At 44.5% G+C, this 20,320-nt stretch overlaps 1 protein-coding gene across 2 annotated transcripts in view; it reads right to left on the minus strand.

Annotated features, from left to right (window-relative positions):
• The window catches only part of CLSTN2 (calsyntenin 2), a 616,484-nt gene that overhangs the window by 12,319 nt on the left and 583,845 nt on the right, over positions 1 to 20,320 (minus strand). For both annotated transcript variants that reach the window (XM_077864941.1, XM_077864942.1), the window contains exons 11-16: positions 14,552 to 14,700; positions 12,467 to 12,684; positions 2,115 to 2,285; positions 1,501 to 1,646; positions 1,271 to 1,394; positions 382 to 566 (exon numbers count right to left, since the gene is read on the minus strand). In XM_077864941.1, coding sequence (XP_077721067.1) covers positions 382 to 566; positions 1,271 to 1,394; positions 1,501 to 1,646; positions 2,115 to 2,285; positions 12,467 to 12,684; positions 14,552 to 14,700 — 993 coding nt within the window. The remainder of the gene's footprint in view (positions 1 to 381; positions 567 to 1,270; positions 1,395 to 1,500; positions 1,647 to 2,114; positions 2,286 to 12,466; positions 12,685 to 14,551; positions 14,701 to 20,320) is intronic.

The following is a 20,320-nucleotide window of genomic DNA, read 5'->3' on the forward strand; positions in this document are numbered from 1 at the left end:
TTAAGTGAGCTCTGTAGGCAGCACGGAGCAAAGCCATCTAATTTACACTGTTAATCAAAAATTCAATACTGAGTCTTTAAGTGTTAGTCAGCTCTGAGTTAAATACTATGGGGGAGGCAAGGGATAGACACCACATGGCTGTGTGCCTTAAGAAATGTCTGGTTCTGTTTGTAGGGTGAGAGCAATTCACACATTTTTAAGCACTGAATGCAGCTGGTGGGAGAGTATGGTCCATGCAGGTGGAGTGGGCTGAAGGTGCTCAGAGAAGGCAAGGGTCAGTGGGGCTGGGCTAGTTGGGGCAGGGCTGCCAGCACAGGGAAGATGGAGCTGATGGAGGGGAAGCCTCCTGCCCCAAGATCCCAGCCCCTATATGAGGATCACCTCCATGGGGTTGACTGTAATAGTGAGCGCAGAGTCGTCCCAATCCATCTCCGCCTCCTTGGCAGCCTCCGTCTCTTGGGTGAAGTGCTGGTGGGCAATCCGGACCCGGTACACGCCCATGGCCACGACAAACACCAGCATGCATACGGAGATGATGATGACCACTGTGGCGATGCTTGGGACCACTGGAACGAGGAAGGAATCCACATGATGTGGTGAACGGAAGGACTAGCTCAGTCTTGGGATGGAGTATGAATGAAACATCCACGTGCAGGCTAAAACCTGCCCTACTGCTTCTCAGTTGTGGAACTCTGAGCCAGCACCTTACTCTGTATGGGCTTCATTTTCTTCATCTCTATAATGGATTGAATAATTCTCACCCCATGGGTAATTGTGAGGAATAAAGCAAATGATTGATGTAAGTTCTCTTCTATCTTTTGCTTTCCCCCTCAAATTCTAGGGCGCCTTCCACTGAGAGCCAGGCACTGTGGAATTTCACAGGGACTAACACAGTGGTCACCAGACAGTAATACAAATGGCAAGACTGGAACTGAAGTAAGGTGTGCAGGTGTGTGTGTGTGCGCGCGCCCATGTGTGCACTTGCATATGAAGAGGCTCAGAGAAAGTGGTTCTGAGGCCTCAAAGGACTTGGAAGACTTCACCGTAGCCCTTTGTACTGACCTCTGTTATGCTAGATAGTGAATCTTTCCCTGACTAGCCCTCTACTGAGTCTGTGAATATCTCAGAGGCAGGACCCACATCTTTTCCAGTCCTGGGTTCCTCTTTCATTTCTGGGCACCTATGGCTGCTGCACCATACCTGTTAGTGGATGGTCTTGAATCACAATGACTGCCTGATATCCTGAGGTCCTTCCTCCCAGGCTACCTACCTGAACTGCGCTGGATGCTACTCTGGGACTCAGGGTGGTGGACAGACTGCAGGAAGGGAGGCTGCACAATAAGGTGGTTGACGTGCTCCTTGTCTGAGACTCTGGCCTCATGGAGGATGCTGACCTAGGAAGAGCAAGGAGAGGTGCTGCTGACCAGGAGTGGCAGGTGGGCCCAAACAAGGAACAAGTGATAACTCTGAAATTCCCTAATGATGGCAGGACCCACTCACCTCCAGGTTGAACTCATTGCTGGTATAACGCCCGTTGAGTTCTGAGCACTTGATTCTGAACCGCCGAGACTCAAGGGAAGCTGGATGCCAGTTGCGGTAGCGGATGTGATGCAGTACCTGTTCATAGCGGCTCATGGAGCCCACACCTGTGCCAAAAGACCACCCCTGTCATAAGAAGGTAGAAGATGGGGGAGGTAGGATGTGGCTGCTGGGACTTGCAGTTCTCTTGAACTTGTCTAGGGTAAGAACTTGAAATGTTGTTTAGGGGAAGACAAATGTATGGACACAGAAGGAGCCAATTGAACTGACCCACAGGATTTTGAAATACATTAGGCTCTGACCAGAATGGCCTCAGTCTGTCAAATGCTGCTATGAAATTTGCTGAGGTCAAACAGTATAAGAGAAAGCATGCACCTACTTTCTACAGAAGAGGTCCTCAAGATGCTGGAGTAGCTCAGTGACGGAGAGGCTAGAAGTTCATGCTCTGAGGTCAAGGATCCCTACCCTGACCCCTTCTCCACAGGTGACAGAACACCATCATACTCATGACTCCAGCATGAGGGCACTCTGAGAGGAGAGCACCAGGTTATTTATGCGGCACAGTGTGGTCTCACCGTAGATGGAGTAGCCTGCTGTGGAGTTGGTGGCATCCAGGTGTCGCTGATGGAGCTCACTGTGGTTGAGCTCCAAGCACTCCTGTCTTGGGTCCAGGTCCCCTCCAAGCACCAGAATGTCACAGAAATCTAAGTTGTGAAGCATTTCTTCTAAGACTGCTGATTTGGGTGCTGAGGGAAGACAGACATATGGGAAACACAGGCATGAGGACAACTCAGACAGCAGGCTTGTGTGTCACCTTCCTCCTCCATGACTGCATCCCAGGGTTAAAGTGGGTCAGGAGAAGAGGCTGTGTTATCCCAACCACCACCTCCACAGCTCAGACAAATGCCCTGAGGTTGGGTGGCATGGATTTCTGTGAAGAGCATGAGTAGTCAAAATATGTGAATTTGAATACTAAGATACTTATAGGACTGGAGAAACTACCTACCTCTCAATTTCCTATCTGTAAAGAGGATGAGGGTCTTGAGAAGTTTGAAGACAGACCTAGTGTGCTCAATAAGGGATATTTCTCTTTCGGGGACAGTGGTAAGTGCCCTTCTACCATGCTCTCCTAGCTTTCCCCATGTGGTCATGGTGTATCTGTCATCCCAGCAGACCCTGAGGTTTTCAAGTGCAGGGGCACTGTTCTTATTTATTTCTTTCCTTTTTTTAACGACCAACTCCTCAGTACTTAACCCAGTGGCTCATATGGAGCATATTGGTACACACTGCACAAATGGAGAAGCATTATTAATATGATGAAACGATTAAGTAAACTGGTTAATTGACAACCCTTTGGTCAGTCTAGCAATCCTGGCCTGAATGTATGACCCCAATTTTCCCAAAGGGATGTCTGAGTGACACATTGACAGTCCTAACTTAAATTGATTGGGACTTCTGTGGAATATGGAGGAGGAGGAGGACCCTAAGCTTACCTCATCCCATGGAGATACAGCATAGAAGCAGCAGTTTGAAAAATGCCTGGAGTATATGGGAGGGAGGTTTACTAATTTCAGAGCATGTGCTGAAGGGACAGAGATTATTGGGAGACTCTTACAAGAACAAAGGAACATGTAGGCACCATTTCCCTCCCCTGCTCCACAGCCTAGACACAGACACCTGAGGGAACAAGCACAGTGCCCACACATGCTACCTAACTTGTTAACAGTGCAACCATTCCTAGGTTCTCCTGAAGACATGCCCCTTTCAGCCAGGCCTCCACTCCAGGTTCCTACTCACAGCAAACTTGCATAAATCTTCCTAAAACCAAGGGGCCTGCACCAAGTTCTCCTGCTGATCAACCCCCTCCAATATGATCTTGGCCAGAGCCCAGCCAAAGTGGTGCCACAAAAGCCCGGAAGTATGCAAGCAGCCCTAGAAGGGACCAGTACTAGTCAAAAGGGATTCCTTTCCTGGGGAAAGGGGATGATAACACATACCCGAACTGCAGCCCCAGCAGTATGCTAGGGGCAGATATCTGGTCTGACTACAAGCTCCACCCACCAACAAAAGCTTCCTAAGGAACAACACAGGAAAAACACCTGCAGCTTGATGCTACTGCATCTCTGGCAAATGCCTGGTCTGCTCAACTCAAGCCCAAGGCAGGCCCAGATTGGCTAACACCATAGGGACCAAACCCTGCCCACAGCAGGCAAAGAGAGTCATTGCAGACCACTGGGCTGAAGGCAAAAAGCAGTTCATCCACAACAGTAGTTCACACACAACACACACATAGAGATGCTCCTGAAGCGCCAGGTTCTGGTGAACAGGGGACACTGTAGGGCACTATAGGACCTCTTCATAAGGCCACTACTTTCAAGAGCAGGAGGCCTTGCTGACTTTTTCAACACAGAGGGTTAGACAAAATGAGAGGAGAGAGGAATGTGTTCCAAATGAAAGACCTAAACAAAAATGAAGAGCAATATCCCGGGTGTAGAATTTGAAGTAATGGTCATAGATACTCAGTGGACTGGTGAAAAGAGTGGAGGACCTCAGTGATATCTTCAACAAAGAGACAGAAAACAACCAATCAGAAATGAAGAACCCAATAAATGAAATTAAAAATATATAGAGGGAATACATAGACTAGAGGAAGCAGAATGGATCGACAATCTGGAGGACAGGATAATGGAAAGCAATCAACAGGAGAAAATGAACAGGAGAGAGAATAAAAATGAAAAGAGACATAGGGAACTCAGTGTCACCATCAAAGATAATAACATTTGCATTCTAGAGAGCTAGAAAGAGAAGAAAAAAGGGAGCAGAGAATTTACTTGAAGAAATTACAGCTGAAAACTTCCCAAATCTGGGGAAGGAAACAGAAATCAAGATCCAAGAGGCACAGAGGGACCCCAACAAAATCAAAACAAGGAGGTCCACACCAAGACACAGAATATATGGCGAAGAATAGTGATAGAGAATTTTATTTAATTATTTTTTAGAGACAGCATGTGAGCAGGAGGGGAAGGGCAGAGGAAGAGAGAATTTTAAGCAGGTAGCATGCTCAATGTAGAGCCTGACCACTACCCTGAGATCAGGACTTGTGCCAAAATCAAGAGTCTGATTCTTTTAACTGAGCCAACCAGGCACTGAAAAGAGAATTTTAACAGCAAGAGAAAACGGTTACATATAAGAAAACCCATAAGGATACTAGCTGATTTTTTAGTAGAAAGGTTGCAGGCTAGAAGGGAGTGGCATGATATATTCAAAGTACTGAAAGGAAAAAAAATTGCAGCCAAGAATACTATATCCAGCAAGGCTATCATTCAGAAGAAGGAGAGATAAAGAGTTTCCTGGAAAAACAAAAGTTAAAGAAATTTATGACAACTAAGCCAGTCCTACAGAAAATGTTAAAGGGGATTTGCTGAGTGGACAGAAAAGACCATAAGGAGCAAGAAAAAAAGGAACCACAAAAGCAGTAAAAATAAGTTATTCATGAGTATCAGTCAAGGGGCTCACAAAATAAAAGATGTAAAGTATGACACTATATACCTGAAATGTGAGGGTGGGGGGATAGGAGTAAAGAGTGAGTTCAAACTAAAGTGACCAACTTAAATTAGACTGCTATATGCAGATGTTATTTATAAACCTAATGGTAAACACAAATCAAAAACCAGAATACATATGCAAAACATAAAGAGAAAGGAATCCAAGTATATCACTACAGAAAGCCAACAAACCATGTGAGAAGAGAGCAAGAAAGGAACAGAGGAGAACTACAAAACCAACCATAAAGCAAGTAACAAAATGGCCAATTAGTACACCTATCAATAATTACTTTAAATGTAAATGGACTAAATACTCCAATGAAAAGACAGAGTGAGGGAATGGATAAAAAAGCAAAACCCATCTATATGCTGCCTGCAAGAGACTCATTTCAGACATAGAGGCACATGCAGATTGCAAGTGAAGGGATGAAAAAGCATGTATCATGCAGATGGAAGTGAAAAACAAGCCAGAATAGCAATACTTGTATCTGACAAAATAGACTTTAAAAAATGGACTGTAACAAGAGACAAAGAAGGACATTCAATAATCACAAAGGGACTAATCCAACAAGAAGATATAACAATTATAAATATTTATGCACCCAACATGGGAACACCCAAATACACAAAGCAGCTAGTAACAAACATAAGGGAAGTAATCGATAGAATGATAATAGCAGGGGACTATAATACCCCACTTACATTGATGGATACATTATTCAAACAGAAAGTCATCAAGGAAACAGTGACTTTGAATGACACATTGGACCAGATGGATCTAACAGATATATTCATCCTAAAACAGCAGAATACACATTCTTTCAAGTGCACATGGAACATTCTCTAGAATAGATCACATATTAGGCCCCAAGACAAGCCTCAGCAAATTCAGAAAGATCAAAGTCATACTGTGCATCTTTTCTGACCACAATGCTATGAAACTAGTAACCAACCACAAGAAAAAAATCTGGAAACACCACAAACACATGGAGGTTATATAATGTACTACTAAACAATGAATGGTTCAACCATGAAATCAAGGAGGAAATAAAACAAATACCTGGAAATAAGTGAAAACAACAGTCTGAAACCTTTGGGATGCAGCAAAAAGTGCTTCTAAAAAGTAAGGTTTTGGGATCCCTGGGTGGTGCAGCGGGGATCGATCCCTGGGTGGCACAGCGGTTTGGCACCTGCCTTTGGCCCAGGGCGCGATCCTGGAGACCCAGGATTGAATCCCACGTCAGGCTCCCAGTGCATGGGGCCTGCTTCTCCCTCTGCCTGTGTCTCTGCCCCCCCGCCCCGTGACTATCATGAATAAATAAAAATTAAAAAAAATAAAAAGTAAGGTTTTAGCTATACAGGCCAACCTCAGAAGGAAGAAAAATATCAAATAACCTTACACCTATAGACTTAATGGAACTAGAAAAAGAACAACAAAATCCAAAACTAGCAGTAGGAAGTAATAATGATTAGAGCAGCAATACATAATATAGAAACTAGAAAGAACATTAGAACAGATCAATGAAATCAAGAGTTGGTTTTTTTAAAAGATCACAAAAATTGATAAACGTTTAGTTACACTCATCCAAAAAAAAAAAAAAAAGAGCTAAAATCAAATCATAAAAAGAAATAACCAACACCACAGAAATACAAAGGTTTATAAGAGAATATTATGACAAATCATATGCCAACAAATAACCTAGGAGAAATGGATCAATTCCTAGAAATATAGAACATCCCAAAACAGAATCAGGAAGAAATAGAAAATCAGGAAGACATAGAACATGCCAATTATCACAGTGAAATTGAATCAGTAATCAAACACCTCTCAACAAACAAAAGTCCAAGACCACATGGCCTCACAGGTGAATTCTTTTTTTTTTTTTTTTTTTTAAGATTTTATTTATTTATTCATTTAGAGAGAGAGAGAGAGGCAGAGACATAGGCACAGGGAGAAGCAGGCCCCATGCAGGAAGCTCGATGCGGGACTCGATCTCGGGTCTCCAGGATCACGCTCTGGGCTGCAGGCGGCACTAAACCGCTGCGCCACCGGGGCTGCCCCTCACAGGTGAATTCTATCAAACATTTAAAAAAAGAGTTCAGGGATCCCTGGGTGGCGCAGCGGTTTGGCGCCTGCCTTTGGCCCAGGGCGCGATCGTGGAGACCCGGGATCGAGTCCCACGTCGGGCTCCCGGTGCATGGAGCCTGCTTCTCCCTCTGCCTGTGTCTCTGCCTCTCTCTCTCTCTGTGTGACTATCATAAATAAACAAAAATTAAAAGAAAAATAAAAAAGAGTTCATACCTATATTTCTGAAAGTATTCTAAAAAAATTGAAGAAGGAAAGCATCCAGATTTCATTCTATGAGGTCAGCATTACCCTGATACCAAAACAAGATAAAGACACTACCAAAAAAGAAAAGTACATGCCAACCAATATCTTTGATGAGCATGGATGCAAAAATCCTCAACAAAATACTAGGAAACCAAATCCAACAATACATTAAAGAAATCATTCACCATGATCAAGTTGGATTTATTCCTGGGATGCAAGGGTGTTCAATATTCACAAATCAATCAATGTGATACATCACATCGACAAGAGAAAAGGATGAAAACCATATGATCATTTCAATAGATGCAAAAAAAGCATTTGACAAAGTACAACATCTATTCATGATAAAAATCCTCAAGATAGTAGGGTTAGAGAGAAGATACCTCAACGTTAATTAAGCCCACAGTTACATCACATGAAAAACCCACAGTTCCATCATATTCATTGGTGAAAAACTGAGAGCTTGTCTCTAAGATTGGGAACAAGACAAGAATATCCTCTCTCACCACTTTTATTCAACATAGTACTAGAAGCCGTAACCACAGCAATTAGGCAACAAAAAGAAAGAAAGTGCATCCAAGTTGGTAAGGAGGAAGTAAAACTTTCACTATTTGCAGATGACCTAATACTATATATAGAAAACCCTACAGATTCCACCAAAAAACAACTAGTACTGATAAATGAATTTAGTAAGGTCACAGGATACAAAATCAATATACAGAAATCTGTTGCATTTCCATACACTAATAATCAGAAAAAGAAAGAATCTCATTTGGAATGCGTGGGTGGCTCAGTGGTTGGGCCTCTGCTTTTGGCTCAGGGTGTGATCCTGAGGTCCTGGGATTGAGTCCCATGTTGGGCTCCCCGTGGGGAGCCTGCTTCTCCCTCTACCTATATCTCTGCCTCTCTCAGTCTCTCCTGAATGAATAAATAAAATCTTAAAAAAAAAAAGAAAACACTGACATCATTCTTCACATAACTATAAAACTCAATCCTAAAATTTATATGGAATCACAGAAGACCCTGAACAGCCAAAGCAATCTTGAAGAACAACAACAAAACTGGAGGCATCACAATTCCAGATTTCGAGATATTCTGCAGAGCTGTGGTAATCAAAACACTATGGTACTGGCACAAAAACAGACACATAGATCAATAGAACAGAGTAGAGAACCCAGAAATAAACCCATGCTTATAAGTCAATTAATCTATAAAACAGGAGACAAGACTGTACAATGGGAAAATGACAGTCTCTTCAACAAATATTGTTGGAAAAACCGGAACATCTTCTTATTATACCACATACAAAAATAAACTCAACATGGATTAAAGACCTGAGAGACTGGAAACCATAGCAATCCTAGTAGAGAGCACAGCCAGTAATTTCTCTGACATTGGCCATAGAAAAAAACTTGCTTGTTAGGTCTCCTGAAGCAAGGGAAACAAAACCAAAAACAAACTTGAGATTTCATCAAATAAAAGACTTTTGCACAGTAAAGGAAGCAATCATCAAAACTAAAAGATTACTTACTGAGTGGGGAGGATATTTGCATATGACATTATCTGATAAAGGGTTGGTATCCAAAATATATAAAGAAGTCATACAACTCAACACCCCCAAAACAAATGATCCAATTAAAAAAGGTCAAAAGACATGAAAAGACATTTTTTCCAAAGAAGACATACAGATAGATGGCTGCAGACACATGAAAAGGTGCTCAACATCATTCATCATCAGGGAAATGTAAATCAAAGTCACACACACACAAAAAATCAAAGTCGCAATGAGGCATCACCTCACACCTGTCAGAATGGCTAAAATAAAAAACACAAGAAACAATAAGTGATGAGGATGTGGAGAAAAAGGAACCCTCATGCACTGTTGGTGGAAATGGAAACTGGTGCAGCCACTGTGAACAGTATGGAGATTACTAAAAAAATTTAAAATCATCATATGATCCCATAATTCCACTACTACGTATTAACCCAAAGAATCCATAAACACTAATTTAAAAAGAACCTATGCAGGGCAGCCCGAGTGGCTCAGTGGTTTAGTGCCACCTTCATCCCAGGGCGTGATCCTGGAGATCCGGGATCGAGTCCCACATCAGGCTCCTTGCATGGATCCTGCTTCTCCCTCTGCTTGTGTCTCTGTCTCTCTCTATCTCTCTCTGTGTCTCTCATAAATAAATAAATAAAACCTTTTTTTAAAAAAAATTAAAAAGACCTATGCACCCCTACTTTTATTGCAGGATTATTTACAATAGCCAAATTACAGAAGCAGCCCAAGTGTCCATTGATGGATGAGTGGATAAAGAAGAAGTGGTGTGTGTGTGTGTATTTACACACATACATACACATATATGTGTATATATATATACACACACGCACATATATTTACACGATGGATTATTAAACTATAACAAAGAATGAAATCTTGTCATTCTGCAACAACATGGATGGATCTTGAAATGCACTCAAAGACAAATACCATATGATTTAACTCATATGTGGAATTTAAGGAACAAATGAACAAAGAAGAGAACCAAACCAGAAAGCATACCTTTAATTATAGAGAACAAACTGATGGTCACCAGAGGGGAGGTGGATAAGGGGATGGGTGGGTGAAATAGGTGGTGGGGATTAAGGAGTACACTTGTTGGGTGTGTGAAGTGTTGGGTGGGTGTTGAATCACTGTATTATAGAGCTGAAACTAATATGACACTGTATGTTAACTATACTGGATTTAAAAAAATAATAAAATTGACTGGTATTTATGGGGGTGCTTGCTATGGACCAGGCATTGTGCAAACAATCCTAACAGATAGATAGTAAATGGGGTATTATTATTATCCCCATTTCACCAACATTAAGTAGAGGGTCCAGGGAGTAGGGCAGATTGCACAGATACTAGGGGAAGAGCTGAGACAAAAGCCATGACTTTCTGATTCCATAGTTTATAAATCCATAACCTTTGGGCTGGTAGTCTTCAAATGTTTTTGATCTTGTAGCCTTTCTGGGAAAAATTTCTGAACTGAGATCATTTAAATATGTATACTTATTTATTTATAAAGTGGACTAATATTTTGTATACTATAAAATATTTATGAAAATAGAAATTTAAAAAGGATTTATTGAAGAGAATTATTTTAAATAATTATTTTCTATTTTAATGTTTTCGTGACACCAAAAATATTTTTTTTGCTCTCACTAGATATACATTATTCTAAATAACTTCATATGCTTAATTGTTAGATGCTTGTCAATCCCAGTGGCTTCACGTTTCACTGGCAGAATCTAAAATCGTGTTAATCTACACTTAAGACCTATCATTAGTGATAGCATATGTGTATCTGGATTTCAAATAGCCTTTGCGTGGTTTCTGGAATTTTTTGCCAGCTTGTCACGTGGGTTTAAGTCAGCCTCTCTCCTGCCTCCCCATGTGGCTGGCTCACTGCTCACGCTAGGCAGGGGGCACGCTGTGCCTATTTTCTTGTTCTCCTGTGGCTGCGTTATAAGTTCTGTCTTCCATCTGTATGTATTTCTCTTGATTCCCACGGTGCTGAAGGGACTGTGCTGGGCTCAGGCATTTAGAGGTGAATCAGCCACAGTTGAGCCCTCACGGAGCCCCTGGTTTGGCTTAATTAACAGATCACTGCCACCGAGGGCTAGCAAATGTGCATGTGACGTGACACAGAAGCATCGGTCACTGGAGGGCCTACAGAGCTGGAGAGCTAGCCCAGTCTAGGGGAGAGAGTGCTGGCGGTGGAGATGTTTGCCGGCAGTCACATGGATGGGGAGGGACAGGGACCTTCTAGGCAGAGGGTAGGGCACTAGCAAAGGGGAGAACACAGAGGTGAGGGGGTGTTGTACATTGGGGACTCGCCTGTCTTTGGTATTGACACAGCACAAAGAGGAGGTCAGTAGGGGCAGCAAATGATGCTGGGGCGGGTCACTGAGCCCTGGTGGCACATGCCATGAGCCTGCTTTCTTAAAGCATCTATAATAATGATTATTCTACAAATGAGGGGAAGGGAAAGATCACAGGCCCTAATGTACCTGGTGGTGGGGGGGGTGTCGCTAGGAAACAGCCCTGTCCTGGCAGGGACCCCTGGTAAGACACTATCTATTACCATGAGCTAAGAAAAGCTACGTTTTGAGGCATCCCATTCGCTAGGGACCATGGTGGTTTAAGGCAGTGAGTAATTAGGACTGTTAGAGGGGCAGCCCTTCAGGGACTCAGGCCCACTGGTGCCAGCACATCATTAGCAGCTGCTTTGGGAGGGAGGGAGGGAGGGAGGGAGAGCTGGAAGTCTGCTCCTGGAGGAGGCTGCAGAGGACGGTTAAATGAGTATTTCCCCTGTAGATCTGAGTCCTGGGTTTCCCTTTCTTCCTTCCCGTCACCCCTCCCTCTCCGACAGCTGAGAGCACCGTAGCTTTCCATGCAACTGTCTCTCCCAGCAGATCATCTCAACTACTCCACCTCCGTCGGGTGGCCCTCCCAAGGATAGATGTGTTGCAAAGTTTCCTGAGAGCTGAGACTAATGCTGCTGGATCACCTGACTTTTACTGGGTGTATATTAAGGTGCAGCTAGAATTTTTTCCTTGTGCCTCTTTAGCTGTTCTTCCAATTATCAAAATAATACATGTTTACTATTGAACATTTTGCATTTGCAGCAAAGTGAAGGAGAGCAGAGACAAACTGGCTCTTCTGTGTCTCAGAGAACGGCACTGCTAGCGATAGGTGTGTTTTCTTCTTGACATTTTCCTGTGTGTGTGTGTGTGGGTGGGCCCTCTGTAATTTGCATCTTGCTTTCTTTCATTTACCATTTGACATAAATACTCTCCCTCCAACATCACCTCACGTACGCAGGTGGACCAATTATTTGCCAAATGGTTCGTTTCCCTCCTGTTATTTGTGTTGCTTGCAGCTTTGTTTGCTTTGCTATTAGAAATTCCCTGCCGTGGTGAGCAGCGCCACTGTCCTGAAGCGGCACGTGACATGGCTGGGCGAACTGATCCCACCCCACAACCTAGTACGCATCCGTACCTGTGGTCTTCAGGTCACCTAGGGCCTCGGCTTTGGCGAAGGTGCTCACAATCTTGAGGTCGGGAAAGAGGGTCACCCCTCGGGCACTTTCAAACTGGGCAGCAGGTCTCCAGAGGCGGTCTGTGCCACGGAGGCTGATCTGGGGCTCGATGGCCTGCAGCACCATCACATAGGCATCCACGTCGGGGACGCTGATGCACACATCTTCTCCAAAGCACCTGGGAAAACAGCTGTGGTCACAGCGCTGAAGAGTGAGCGACAAAAGCATCCTTCACGCGGCCATGGACAAGGATACACACAACCCCCTCTAGTCCTTGCCAGGTACCTCAGAGACTCTGAGGGTGTCAACAGACATTCAGATTTAAAGCCACATTATAGTCAGAACTAATAACAATCTAGGGACTTAAAGAAGATTGGCTTCTGGGAGAAATGGGAATCTTCTATATAAGCAACAAGTAACTGTTAAGCCTTTAATTATCCTTTAACAAAGTAATCAGCAGCAATATTAATTAGCAACTGCTTGGTATGTGCATTAGGATTTGGTAAGCAAATTGCGGCCTAACTGGCTGGTGACGGGCACCTCGCCGAGACCCCAGGGCCGAACTCTCCTGCGCTTGTATATGTTGTCTCTCTACAAGGAGATCCCACCGTGCCCCTGTTGCAGATGTGCTGAGTGCTACTGATCACACTCTCTTCTCCTGATACATTGCCATAGAAATACCTGGAAGGTGGGATGATGTGACCCCATGAGCAATGCCTGGCAAGTTAGATAAGGTCCACGGCCTGGCTCTGGCATAATGGGCTTGGGTGACCCTGGGCAAGGTGTGACTCCTGTGAACCGGTTTCTCCATCTATACAATGTGGTTGATGATAATTATCTTAGAGTAGTAAGGATCAAATGTGATGACATATAGCAAAGAAGCCGACCCCAGAGCCTGCATCGTGGTTGGAGCTCAGTAAATGTTGGCAGATCTGACACCCTCATCAGATTCCATCAGGCATGTGAGTCACTGGCACTCTCCGCGGCTTCTCTAGGCCAAAGACCTAGGTTGCAAGAGCCCCTGGGGCCCAGATGGATGCTCTGGGTAGGCTGGGTGGACTCCAGTGGGTGGCATTTGTCAACTTGTATCCCTTGGGAAAGTTCCTGAGGGAAGCACACTCCATCTTCTTGGAGGTGGGCGAGGTGTGGGAGCAGTGGTGTGCTCCTGGTTTTGTCTGGCCTTTGCTGTACCAACCCCAGAGGGCACCCTGCCCCTTGTCAGTTTACGGTAGCCTGGTCCCCCTACTTGACTGCAGTGTGGAGCTGACCTGGAGGTGCTTGCTCCCTATCCCAGGCCTCCAAGGGTGCCCTTAGCGTGAAGGTGGGAGCACCTCCTCTGTCACTAGAACTGTTGAATCTAATTGCTGCCTGTGGGGTTTAGCCGGGCACCTGTCTCTGGCCCCAGTAACGTGGCAGTCAGCAGACCCATCTTTCCCAGCCTTGTTCCTGTTCTTCTGGGTTCAGTTTCCTTGTTCCAGGGGCTAGGTATCTTCCCCTCCCTGGAGTTTTTCTGGGGTCCTGTCCTTGCTGCCCTACCAGGCAGTGGCTGTGGCTGAGAAATGACTTGGCAGACCAAGAAGGGCAGAATCCACAGGCTTCACTAATAAATGGTCTCATCTCTGTTACTGAACTCTGATCCCTTGGGACAAGAGCCACACCCTCTCTTTTCTTGCATACCTGTGGTATTTAGTTGCTCTGCAAAGCTGGGTTGGTTGATTTAATCCAATTTGATAAACATTTGTCAAGGTACACCTACTATGTACCAGTTACTGTAACCTTAAATCAGACCACTTAAAACTGAGCTGAGAATTTAGAGGAAGCGGTACATCACATTCTGAATTAAATAGAGAAAGCTCGATATGTGTTGGCAAAGCAACAGCACATTAAAGAAGACAACACAGATCCATTGGGGCACCCTCCTAGGGATGGCAGAGAAACTGCGAATAGCTGAAGAAAGATGAGTTCTGTTTTGCCAGGGAACATTCCCCAGGGGCCCTCTCTGCCGCTTCGCTGGGCCCCTGGCAGACCCGAGTGTGTCTACTCACTGGACTTTGGAAGAGACTCTCAGGCGCCGCACGCCCGCCGTCGGGAACTGCCTGGAGTTGATGTAGGACACCTTCTGGAGGGCGCGGTTGATGTTCCCAATGTCGTCACCTTCCATCACCAGGATGGACTGCGAGGGGTTGAAGTGGTACTGGAGGAAGAAAGGGGGTGTCATGGGGGGGCATGATCAACAACAAAGCCCACCATCTCCATGGACAGGCCACGAAGGCCCAGTGTCTCCAGAGTGTAGGCCAGTGCAGCAGCCATGCGCACAGATGACTGTTTTAGCCCCTTAAGCAATTCCTGCTACCCCTGGGGGGCTTCCAGGTCTTCCCTGTAAGATCCTTGGGGGTTATAAACGCAGGATGGGATTCTGAATCCCTGTCACAGGGCTCTTGTGGTCCAGCCCTTGGCAGGGTGGCCCCTGCTCTGTGCCGCTGTGGGGTCCTGACGAGTCTTTCAGCCCTTGGACAGCCTGCCCCCTCAGCTGGCTGCCTAGACACTTGGGCTTTGGCTCCTTTCACTGGTCTTGTCTTTGGCCTTGAACTTTCCTCAGTTCACCCTGTGCTCTCTTTCCTGATCCATGCTGTCTTCTTGGTTTCCAACCTTAAAGCTCATCGTTCAGTTAACGGCCCTCCTCTCTCAGATCTCACTCCTTATTTTGCTTCCCTGTTGCTTTACTCTGCTTACCCATGAGTTGTGCTCATTTTCTGTATACACCCCTGTCAGCTGTCCCAGGTCCATTATCTATTCATTCCACCCAGAGACCCTAATATCCTACACTTGGTGAAGGTCTGGGGGCTGTGATGCTCCCCACCAAGTCACTTGAGTCCTCAAATTGGATAAACCAGATACAGACTCCTGCTTCTCCCTGCAAAGCCCTGGCAGTTACTCTTCCTTGCGTGGAGTGTGGAGCATGGAGCACTGCCATGGTACTGGTTGGACTTGCTGATCCTCACATGCTTCTGAGCAGGATTTATTATCAGTAAGATGTCAGGAGCTTATCAGTGCATTCAGATGATGTATCTGGAGTTCATGCCACAGGAAAAAAAATCTGGACATATATATATAAAATTATCTTTATACTCAATATGGGACTCGAAATTACACCCCAACTGAGTCAACAGTCATGTTCTCTTCCAAATGAGCAAGGCAGGCACCCCTGATCTGGATATATTTTTACATAGCTACTTGGCAACACTTCTTATGCATAGTATGTTCACATAACTATACACACACACACACACACACACACACAAAGTGAAAGTGCCCATCCTATCTACCCAGTTTCCAATATCTCATCCCACGAGTATTAATTTCTTAGTTCCAGGTTGCATTACTGTTTATAATTGTTTCCCCTCCCAGTGGGAGGCTTATACATGTCTGTCCTATTGTCCATAGGCTTGACTATGTGACACATGGAGCTCTTCCCTGCAAGATACACTTTTGCCCTGCTGCACTCAGTAGTGGTCATGTGACTTCCTCAGCTAATGAAAGGTGGCCAGAAATATTATTTGGTTCACAATCATGAAGAAGATTTCACAGCCAGTGCATGTTTTTCAATATCCCTTTCCCTCTGCCATGAAACCTGCCAAGTTCCCTTAGGGCCTGTTCCATTAGCCTGGGTCTCCCAGTATGGGTGGTATGTGGATCAGAGCTGAAGCCAATCTACAATGGACATTGGTTGTGAACAGTAAAAAAAAAAAAAAAAAAAAAAAAAAGTGTGTAATCCACTGAGATGTTTAAGTCACTTGTTACTGCAGCGTCACCTAGCCTATCCTGAAAGTTATACTTCAGCAGTCTTATGAATATAGAGTTCCTTTTTCTTTCTTCCACCAATGGTAGTATTTCATGTACTTTATTGTACTTTGCTTTTTTTTTCCTTAGCTCATATCTTAGAGATTGTTCTGTATTAGTACATCATAAGTTTCCTCCTTTTTACAGCTGTGTAATATGCTACTGTGTAAATAATTTATTTAACCAATTTTTTATGGACACTTGGATTATTTCCAGTCTTTTACTAATAATGCCATAATGAATAATCTTGGTGCATTTCATGGGTGCAAATATATATCTATTGGATAAATCCCTCTGTGTGAAATTGTTAGGTCCAAGAGTATACGCACTTTAAATTTTGACAAATGTTGCCTGATTCCCCATTGGTAGGGAATATATTAATATACACGCCCTCTCACAGTGTATAGGAATGCTTCTTTTCTCAAAACTTCAAAAGAATATGCTGTAGTTTGGGATTTTTGCTAGTCTGATAGGTGATAAATGCTACCTTAGTGTATTTTTAATTTACATTTCTCTTGCCATGAAGGAGATGGAGTATGTTATTATGAGTGGAAGGAAAAATCTATGTATATTAACTTTTCCCTGATAGGACTTGGTTGTCTTTTTAAGAGCTCTCCGTTCTGAGCCTGGACTCTAAAAGGAACTGGGTGTCCCATGAGTACCACTGTTGATATGACCCATGTAAGGTCCCTGTAATGTGGCCCCTAGGCAACTGAGAACTTAAATCTTTGCTTCCTTCAACTATCATTTGTTTTACTGTTACCTCCTCCTTGAGGCCGCCCCAGCTTCCCTCATTTAGGTCCCCACTGGGTTCCTATAGTGCTTATGAAATGGTAATATAATGATTACAGTACAGGGACCATGAGTTCACCGAGGACAGGGGTGCCACTTCTTATCTCTGAATCTCAGAACGTAGCCCTAGTGCCCTGTAATCCCATTAGATGAATGAGTTAATGTTCCCCCTTGGCCCACATTGTACTCAGTATCATCTCAGGGTTACTCCCAAAAAAGACTTTTTTAGTCACTCTCTTTTCAGTTAAGTCTCTGTGGGAGTTATTATCAGTGCTCACTAAACCCTGCTCTTCTTTGCATCCTCAGCATCCTGGAGGCTACCTTTGGCATCAGCCACCTGCCATGTATGGGTGGGCCATGTGACTGCATCTGGCCAATGAGGTATGAGAGGGAGTGGGGCAGGGCTTCTGGGCTGAGTCCATGAAGGACCCTGCAGATGCTCCAGCCTTTTTCTTCCTCCCCTCTGGTGGCTGTGGCATTCCAGGCAGAAACCCCACTCCACCTCCCTGGTTTGACATGAGAGAATAATAAACTTTTAATCATTAAGCCATGGGGATCTTGGTGTTATTTGTTACTGCAATATTTTAGCCTATCTGGAAAAATTGCACCCTTCCCAGGCAGGATTCTCACCTAAGGCTCTGTGGCAACTTGGAAAGATCGTGGGCTGCGTGGATTGCAGTACCCCAGTTCTAGGACGGACTATGAAATACAACTTTGGACAATTTACTTCCCCTTTCTGGACTTTATTTCCTCATTGAAAATAATGGGGATAGGGGATCCCTGGGTGGCTCAGCGGTTTGGCACCTGCCTTTGGCCTAGGGCATGATCCTGGGGTCTGGGGATCAGGTCTCATATTGGGCTCCCTGCATGGAGCCTGCTTCTCCTCTGTCTGGGTCTCTGCCTCTCTATGTGTCTCTCATGAATAAAATCTTAAAAAAAAAAAAAGAATGGGGATGTTAATATCTAGCTGTCTGGGGGCTTAAATGAGATAACATATATAATGAATCTAGTACTTACAGGGTGTTTAGTCCAAGATAGATTTTATTATAATTCTTAGCGTTGTAATTATTTCTAAATGGAGTCTCTGCCCACACAGGTACTGCTGCCTTCACTGCTGGTCTTTCAATGCCCCGAGCAGGGTCTCTGTGGTCTGGAAGGTCTGCTCACAAGCACCAATCCCTCTTTTGGGTTTGGGAGTCCCTGGATATATGTGCAGGTGATGTCACAGTCACGCTCTGAGTTGGCTTCTCCGTTGCTGTGGAGGACTCACTAGCTGAGTGGGCTCAGCCATAGAGGTGCCCTGTTCTGAGTGTTGCACAAATCATCCATTTCAGATTTGAGCAGATTCAAGTTCATTCTTCTGAAATACCACCTATGTTCCCACATGTCTTTCTGCCTCCCTATGGCCTCGCACCACCGTGTACCATTCCTGCTGTAGCAGAGTCATGGTGCTGTTGCTGTCTGCCTGCCTCCCCCAGGCAACTGTGAGCACCTTGAGGGCAGGGTCTATGGACTTTTTCCCAGGGTTACCCTCAGGTCTAGCACATGAGAAACATGACAAAATGATAGGCCCTGCAGTGGAGGCTGAGCCAACCTTCACACAAGGGCTAAACAAGAAAATCATGGGATGCCTGGCTGGCTCAGTTGGAAGAACATAGGACTCTTGATCTGGGGGTTGGGACTTAGGGTCCTGTGTTGGGTGTATAGATTATTTAAATAAATAAGAAGAAAATCAAACAGTTCTTCCAGAGAGTTGAATCGGCAGCATCATGGCAATCAGCACAGGGTGCATTCCCACCGCAGCCCCCTAAGGAGAAGGTGGATCGGCTATGTGTTGGATCTCCAGTTAATACCCTAGTCTGGCCGTCTGAGCATCCTGAGGGCTGCCACAGGGCATGAAGGTGGGTACAGGCCTAGCCATCAATATAGTTCTGGCAGGATCAATAAAACCTTCCACCAAAGTAGGTTTCTTTGTTTCGTTTTTTAAATTGTGGTGTTCCCAGCCCTGTGGCATGTCTGAGGTAGGTCTCTGTGTCAGACACAGTGGCAGTAGCATTATCTCAGGGACAAGAGATGGCTTCCTGGGGGCCCAGAAAAGGGTGACAGCACTCATACTCCTTTGGGAAGCTGTGTTGTGGCCACCGTGATTCCTTTCTTTGAGAAGCTGCTAGACAGATGGCCTTTGGGAATAGTCAGTTATCCCAGGTCAGCCGGGGTCACCAAGCACCTACCAGGCTGGGATATCAGTGAAATCCTTGTCCCAAGCCCAGGGCTGTTCCTCGAGGGAAGGCTGGCCATGGTACTCCAGGCACCTTGCCATTCACTTGGACACCTGCCAGCCCCTCTGGCTTGAGCCAGATGGAAGACTTGCCATATTCGAGGCTCCTCTGCCAAAACTGTCACCCAAATTTACCTTTCAAAAGCAGCTGGGGCAGTGGTAATACCAAGTGCAAGACCAGCCCAGTGGGAGAAGGGAACTGTGATTTGTTGAGAACCTATTAGGTTTGCTAAAGGTGATCCCTAGAAATTTATACCTGTATCTATCATCTCATCTATCTCTATACACATATTTTTCATCTGTAGATACCTAATGTAGATATATATAAAATATACATAAAATCCAATTCCCTCAGCATCACAACAAAATACACTTTATACATGAGGGAATTGGGGCTTAAGAATTAAATTACTTTGCCCAAGGTCACCCCGCTAGTAAATATTTGTAGTATAGTTTGAACCAAGGAGTGCCTTGTCCCAGAGGTCTGGCTCTTTCCCACTCCTCCAACACTGTGGACTTTTTTTTCTTACTCTCTTACTCTTTCTTTCATAAATTTCCGATATTTAAGCCAACCAGCTTGTGGTATATTATAAAGCAACCTCAGGAAACTAATATGCAACCTTTAAAACTTTCATCCCAAATGTCACCTTCTAGGTAAAGTCTCCTGGCCTTCCTCCCATATAAAGGGTTCCTGCCTCTGTGTTCTTTGTTCTTTTCTCTATTAGATTATCTTGTTTTATTAAACATTTTAAGTTACTGTACTTTATGTTAAGTACTTCCAGGCCTTGAGCTACTTGAGGACAGGTATCATGTGTTTTCATCTTTGAAATCCCTATGATCCATAACACATAGTATGGATTAAATACACCTAAGTTCAAGCTTTTCTAAAAATGCTGAGGTGTTC

This window comes from Canis aureus, chromosome 22 (genome assembly GCF_053574225.1).
Source record: "Canis aureus isolate CA01 chromosome 22, VMU_Caureus_v.1.0, whole genome shotgun sequence".
NCBI lineage: Eukaryota > Metazoa > Chordata > Mammalia > Carnivora > Canidae > Canis > Canis aureus.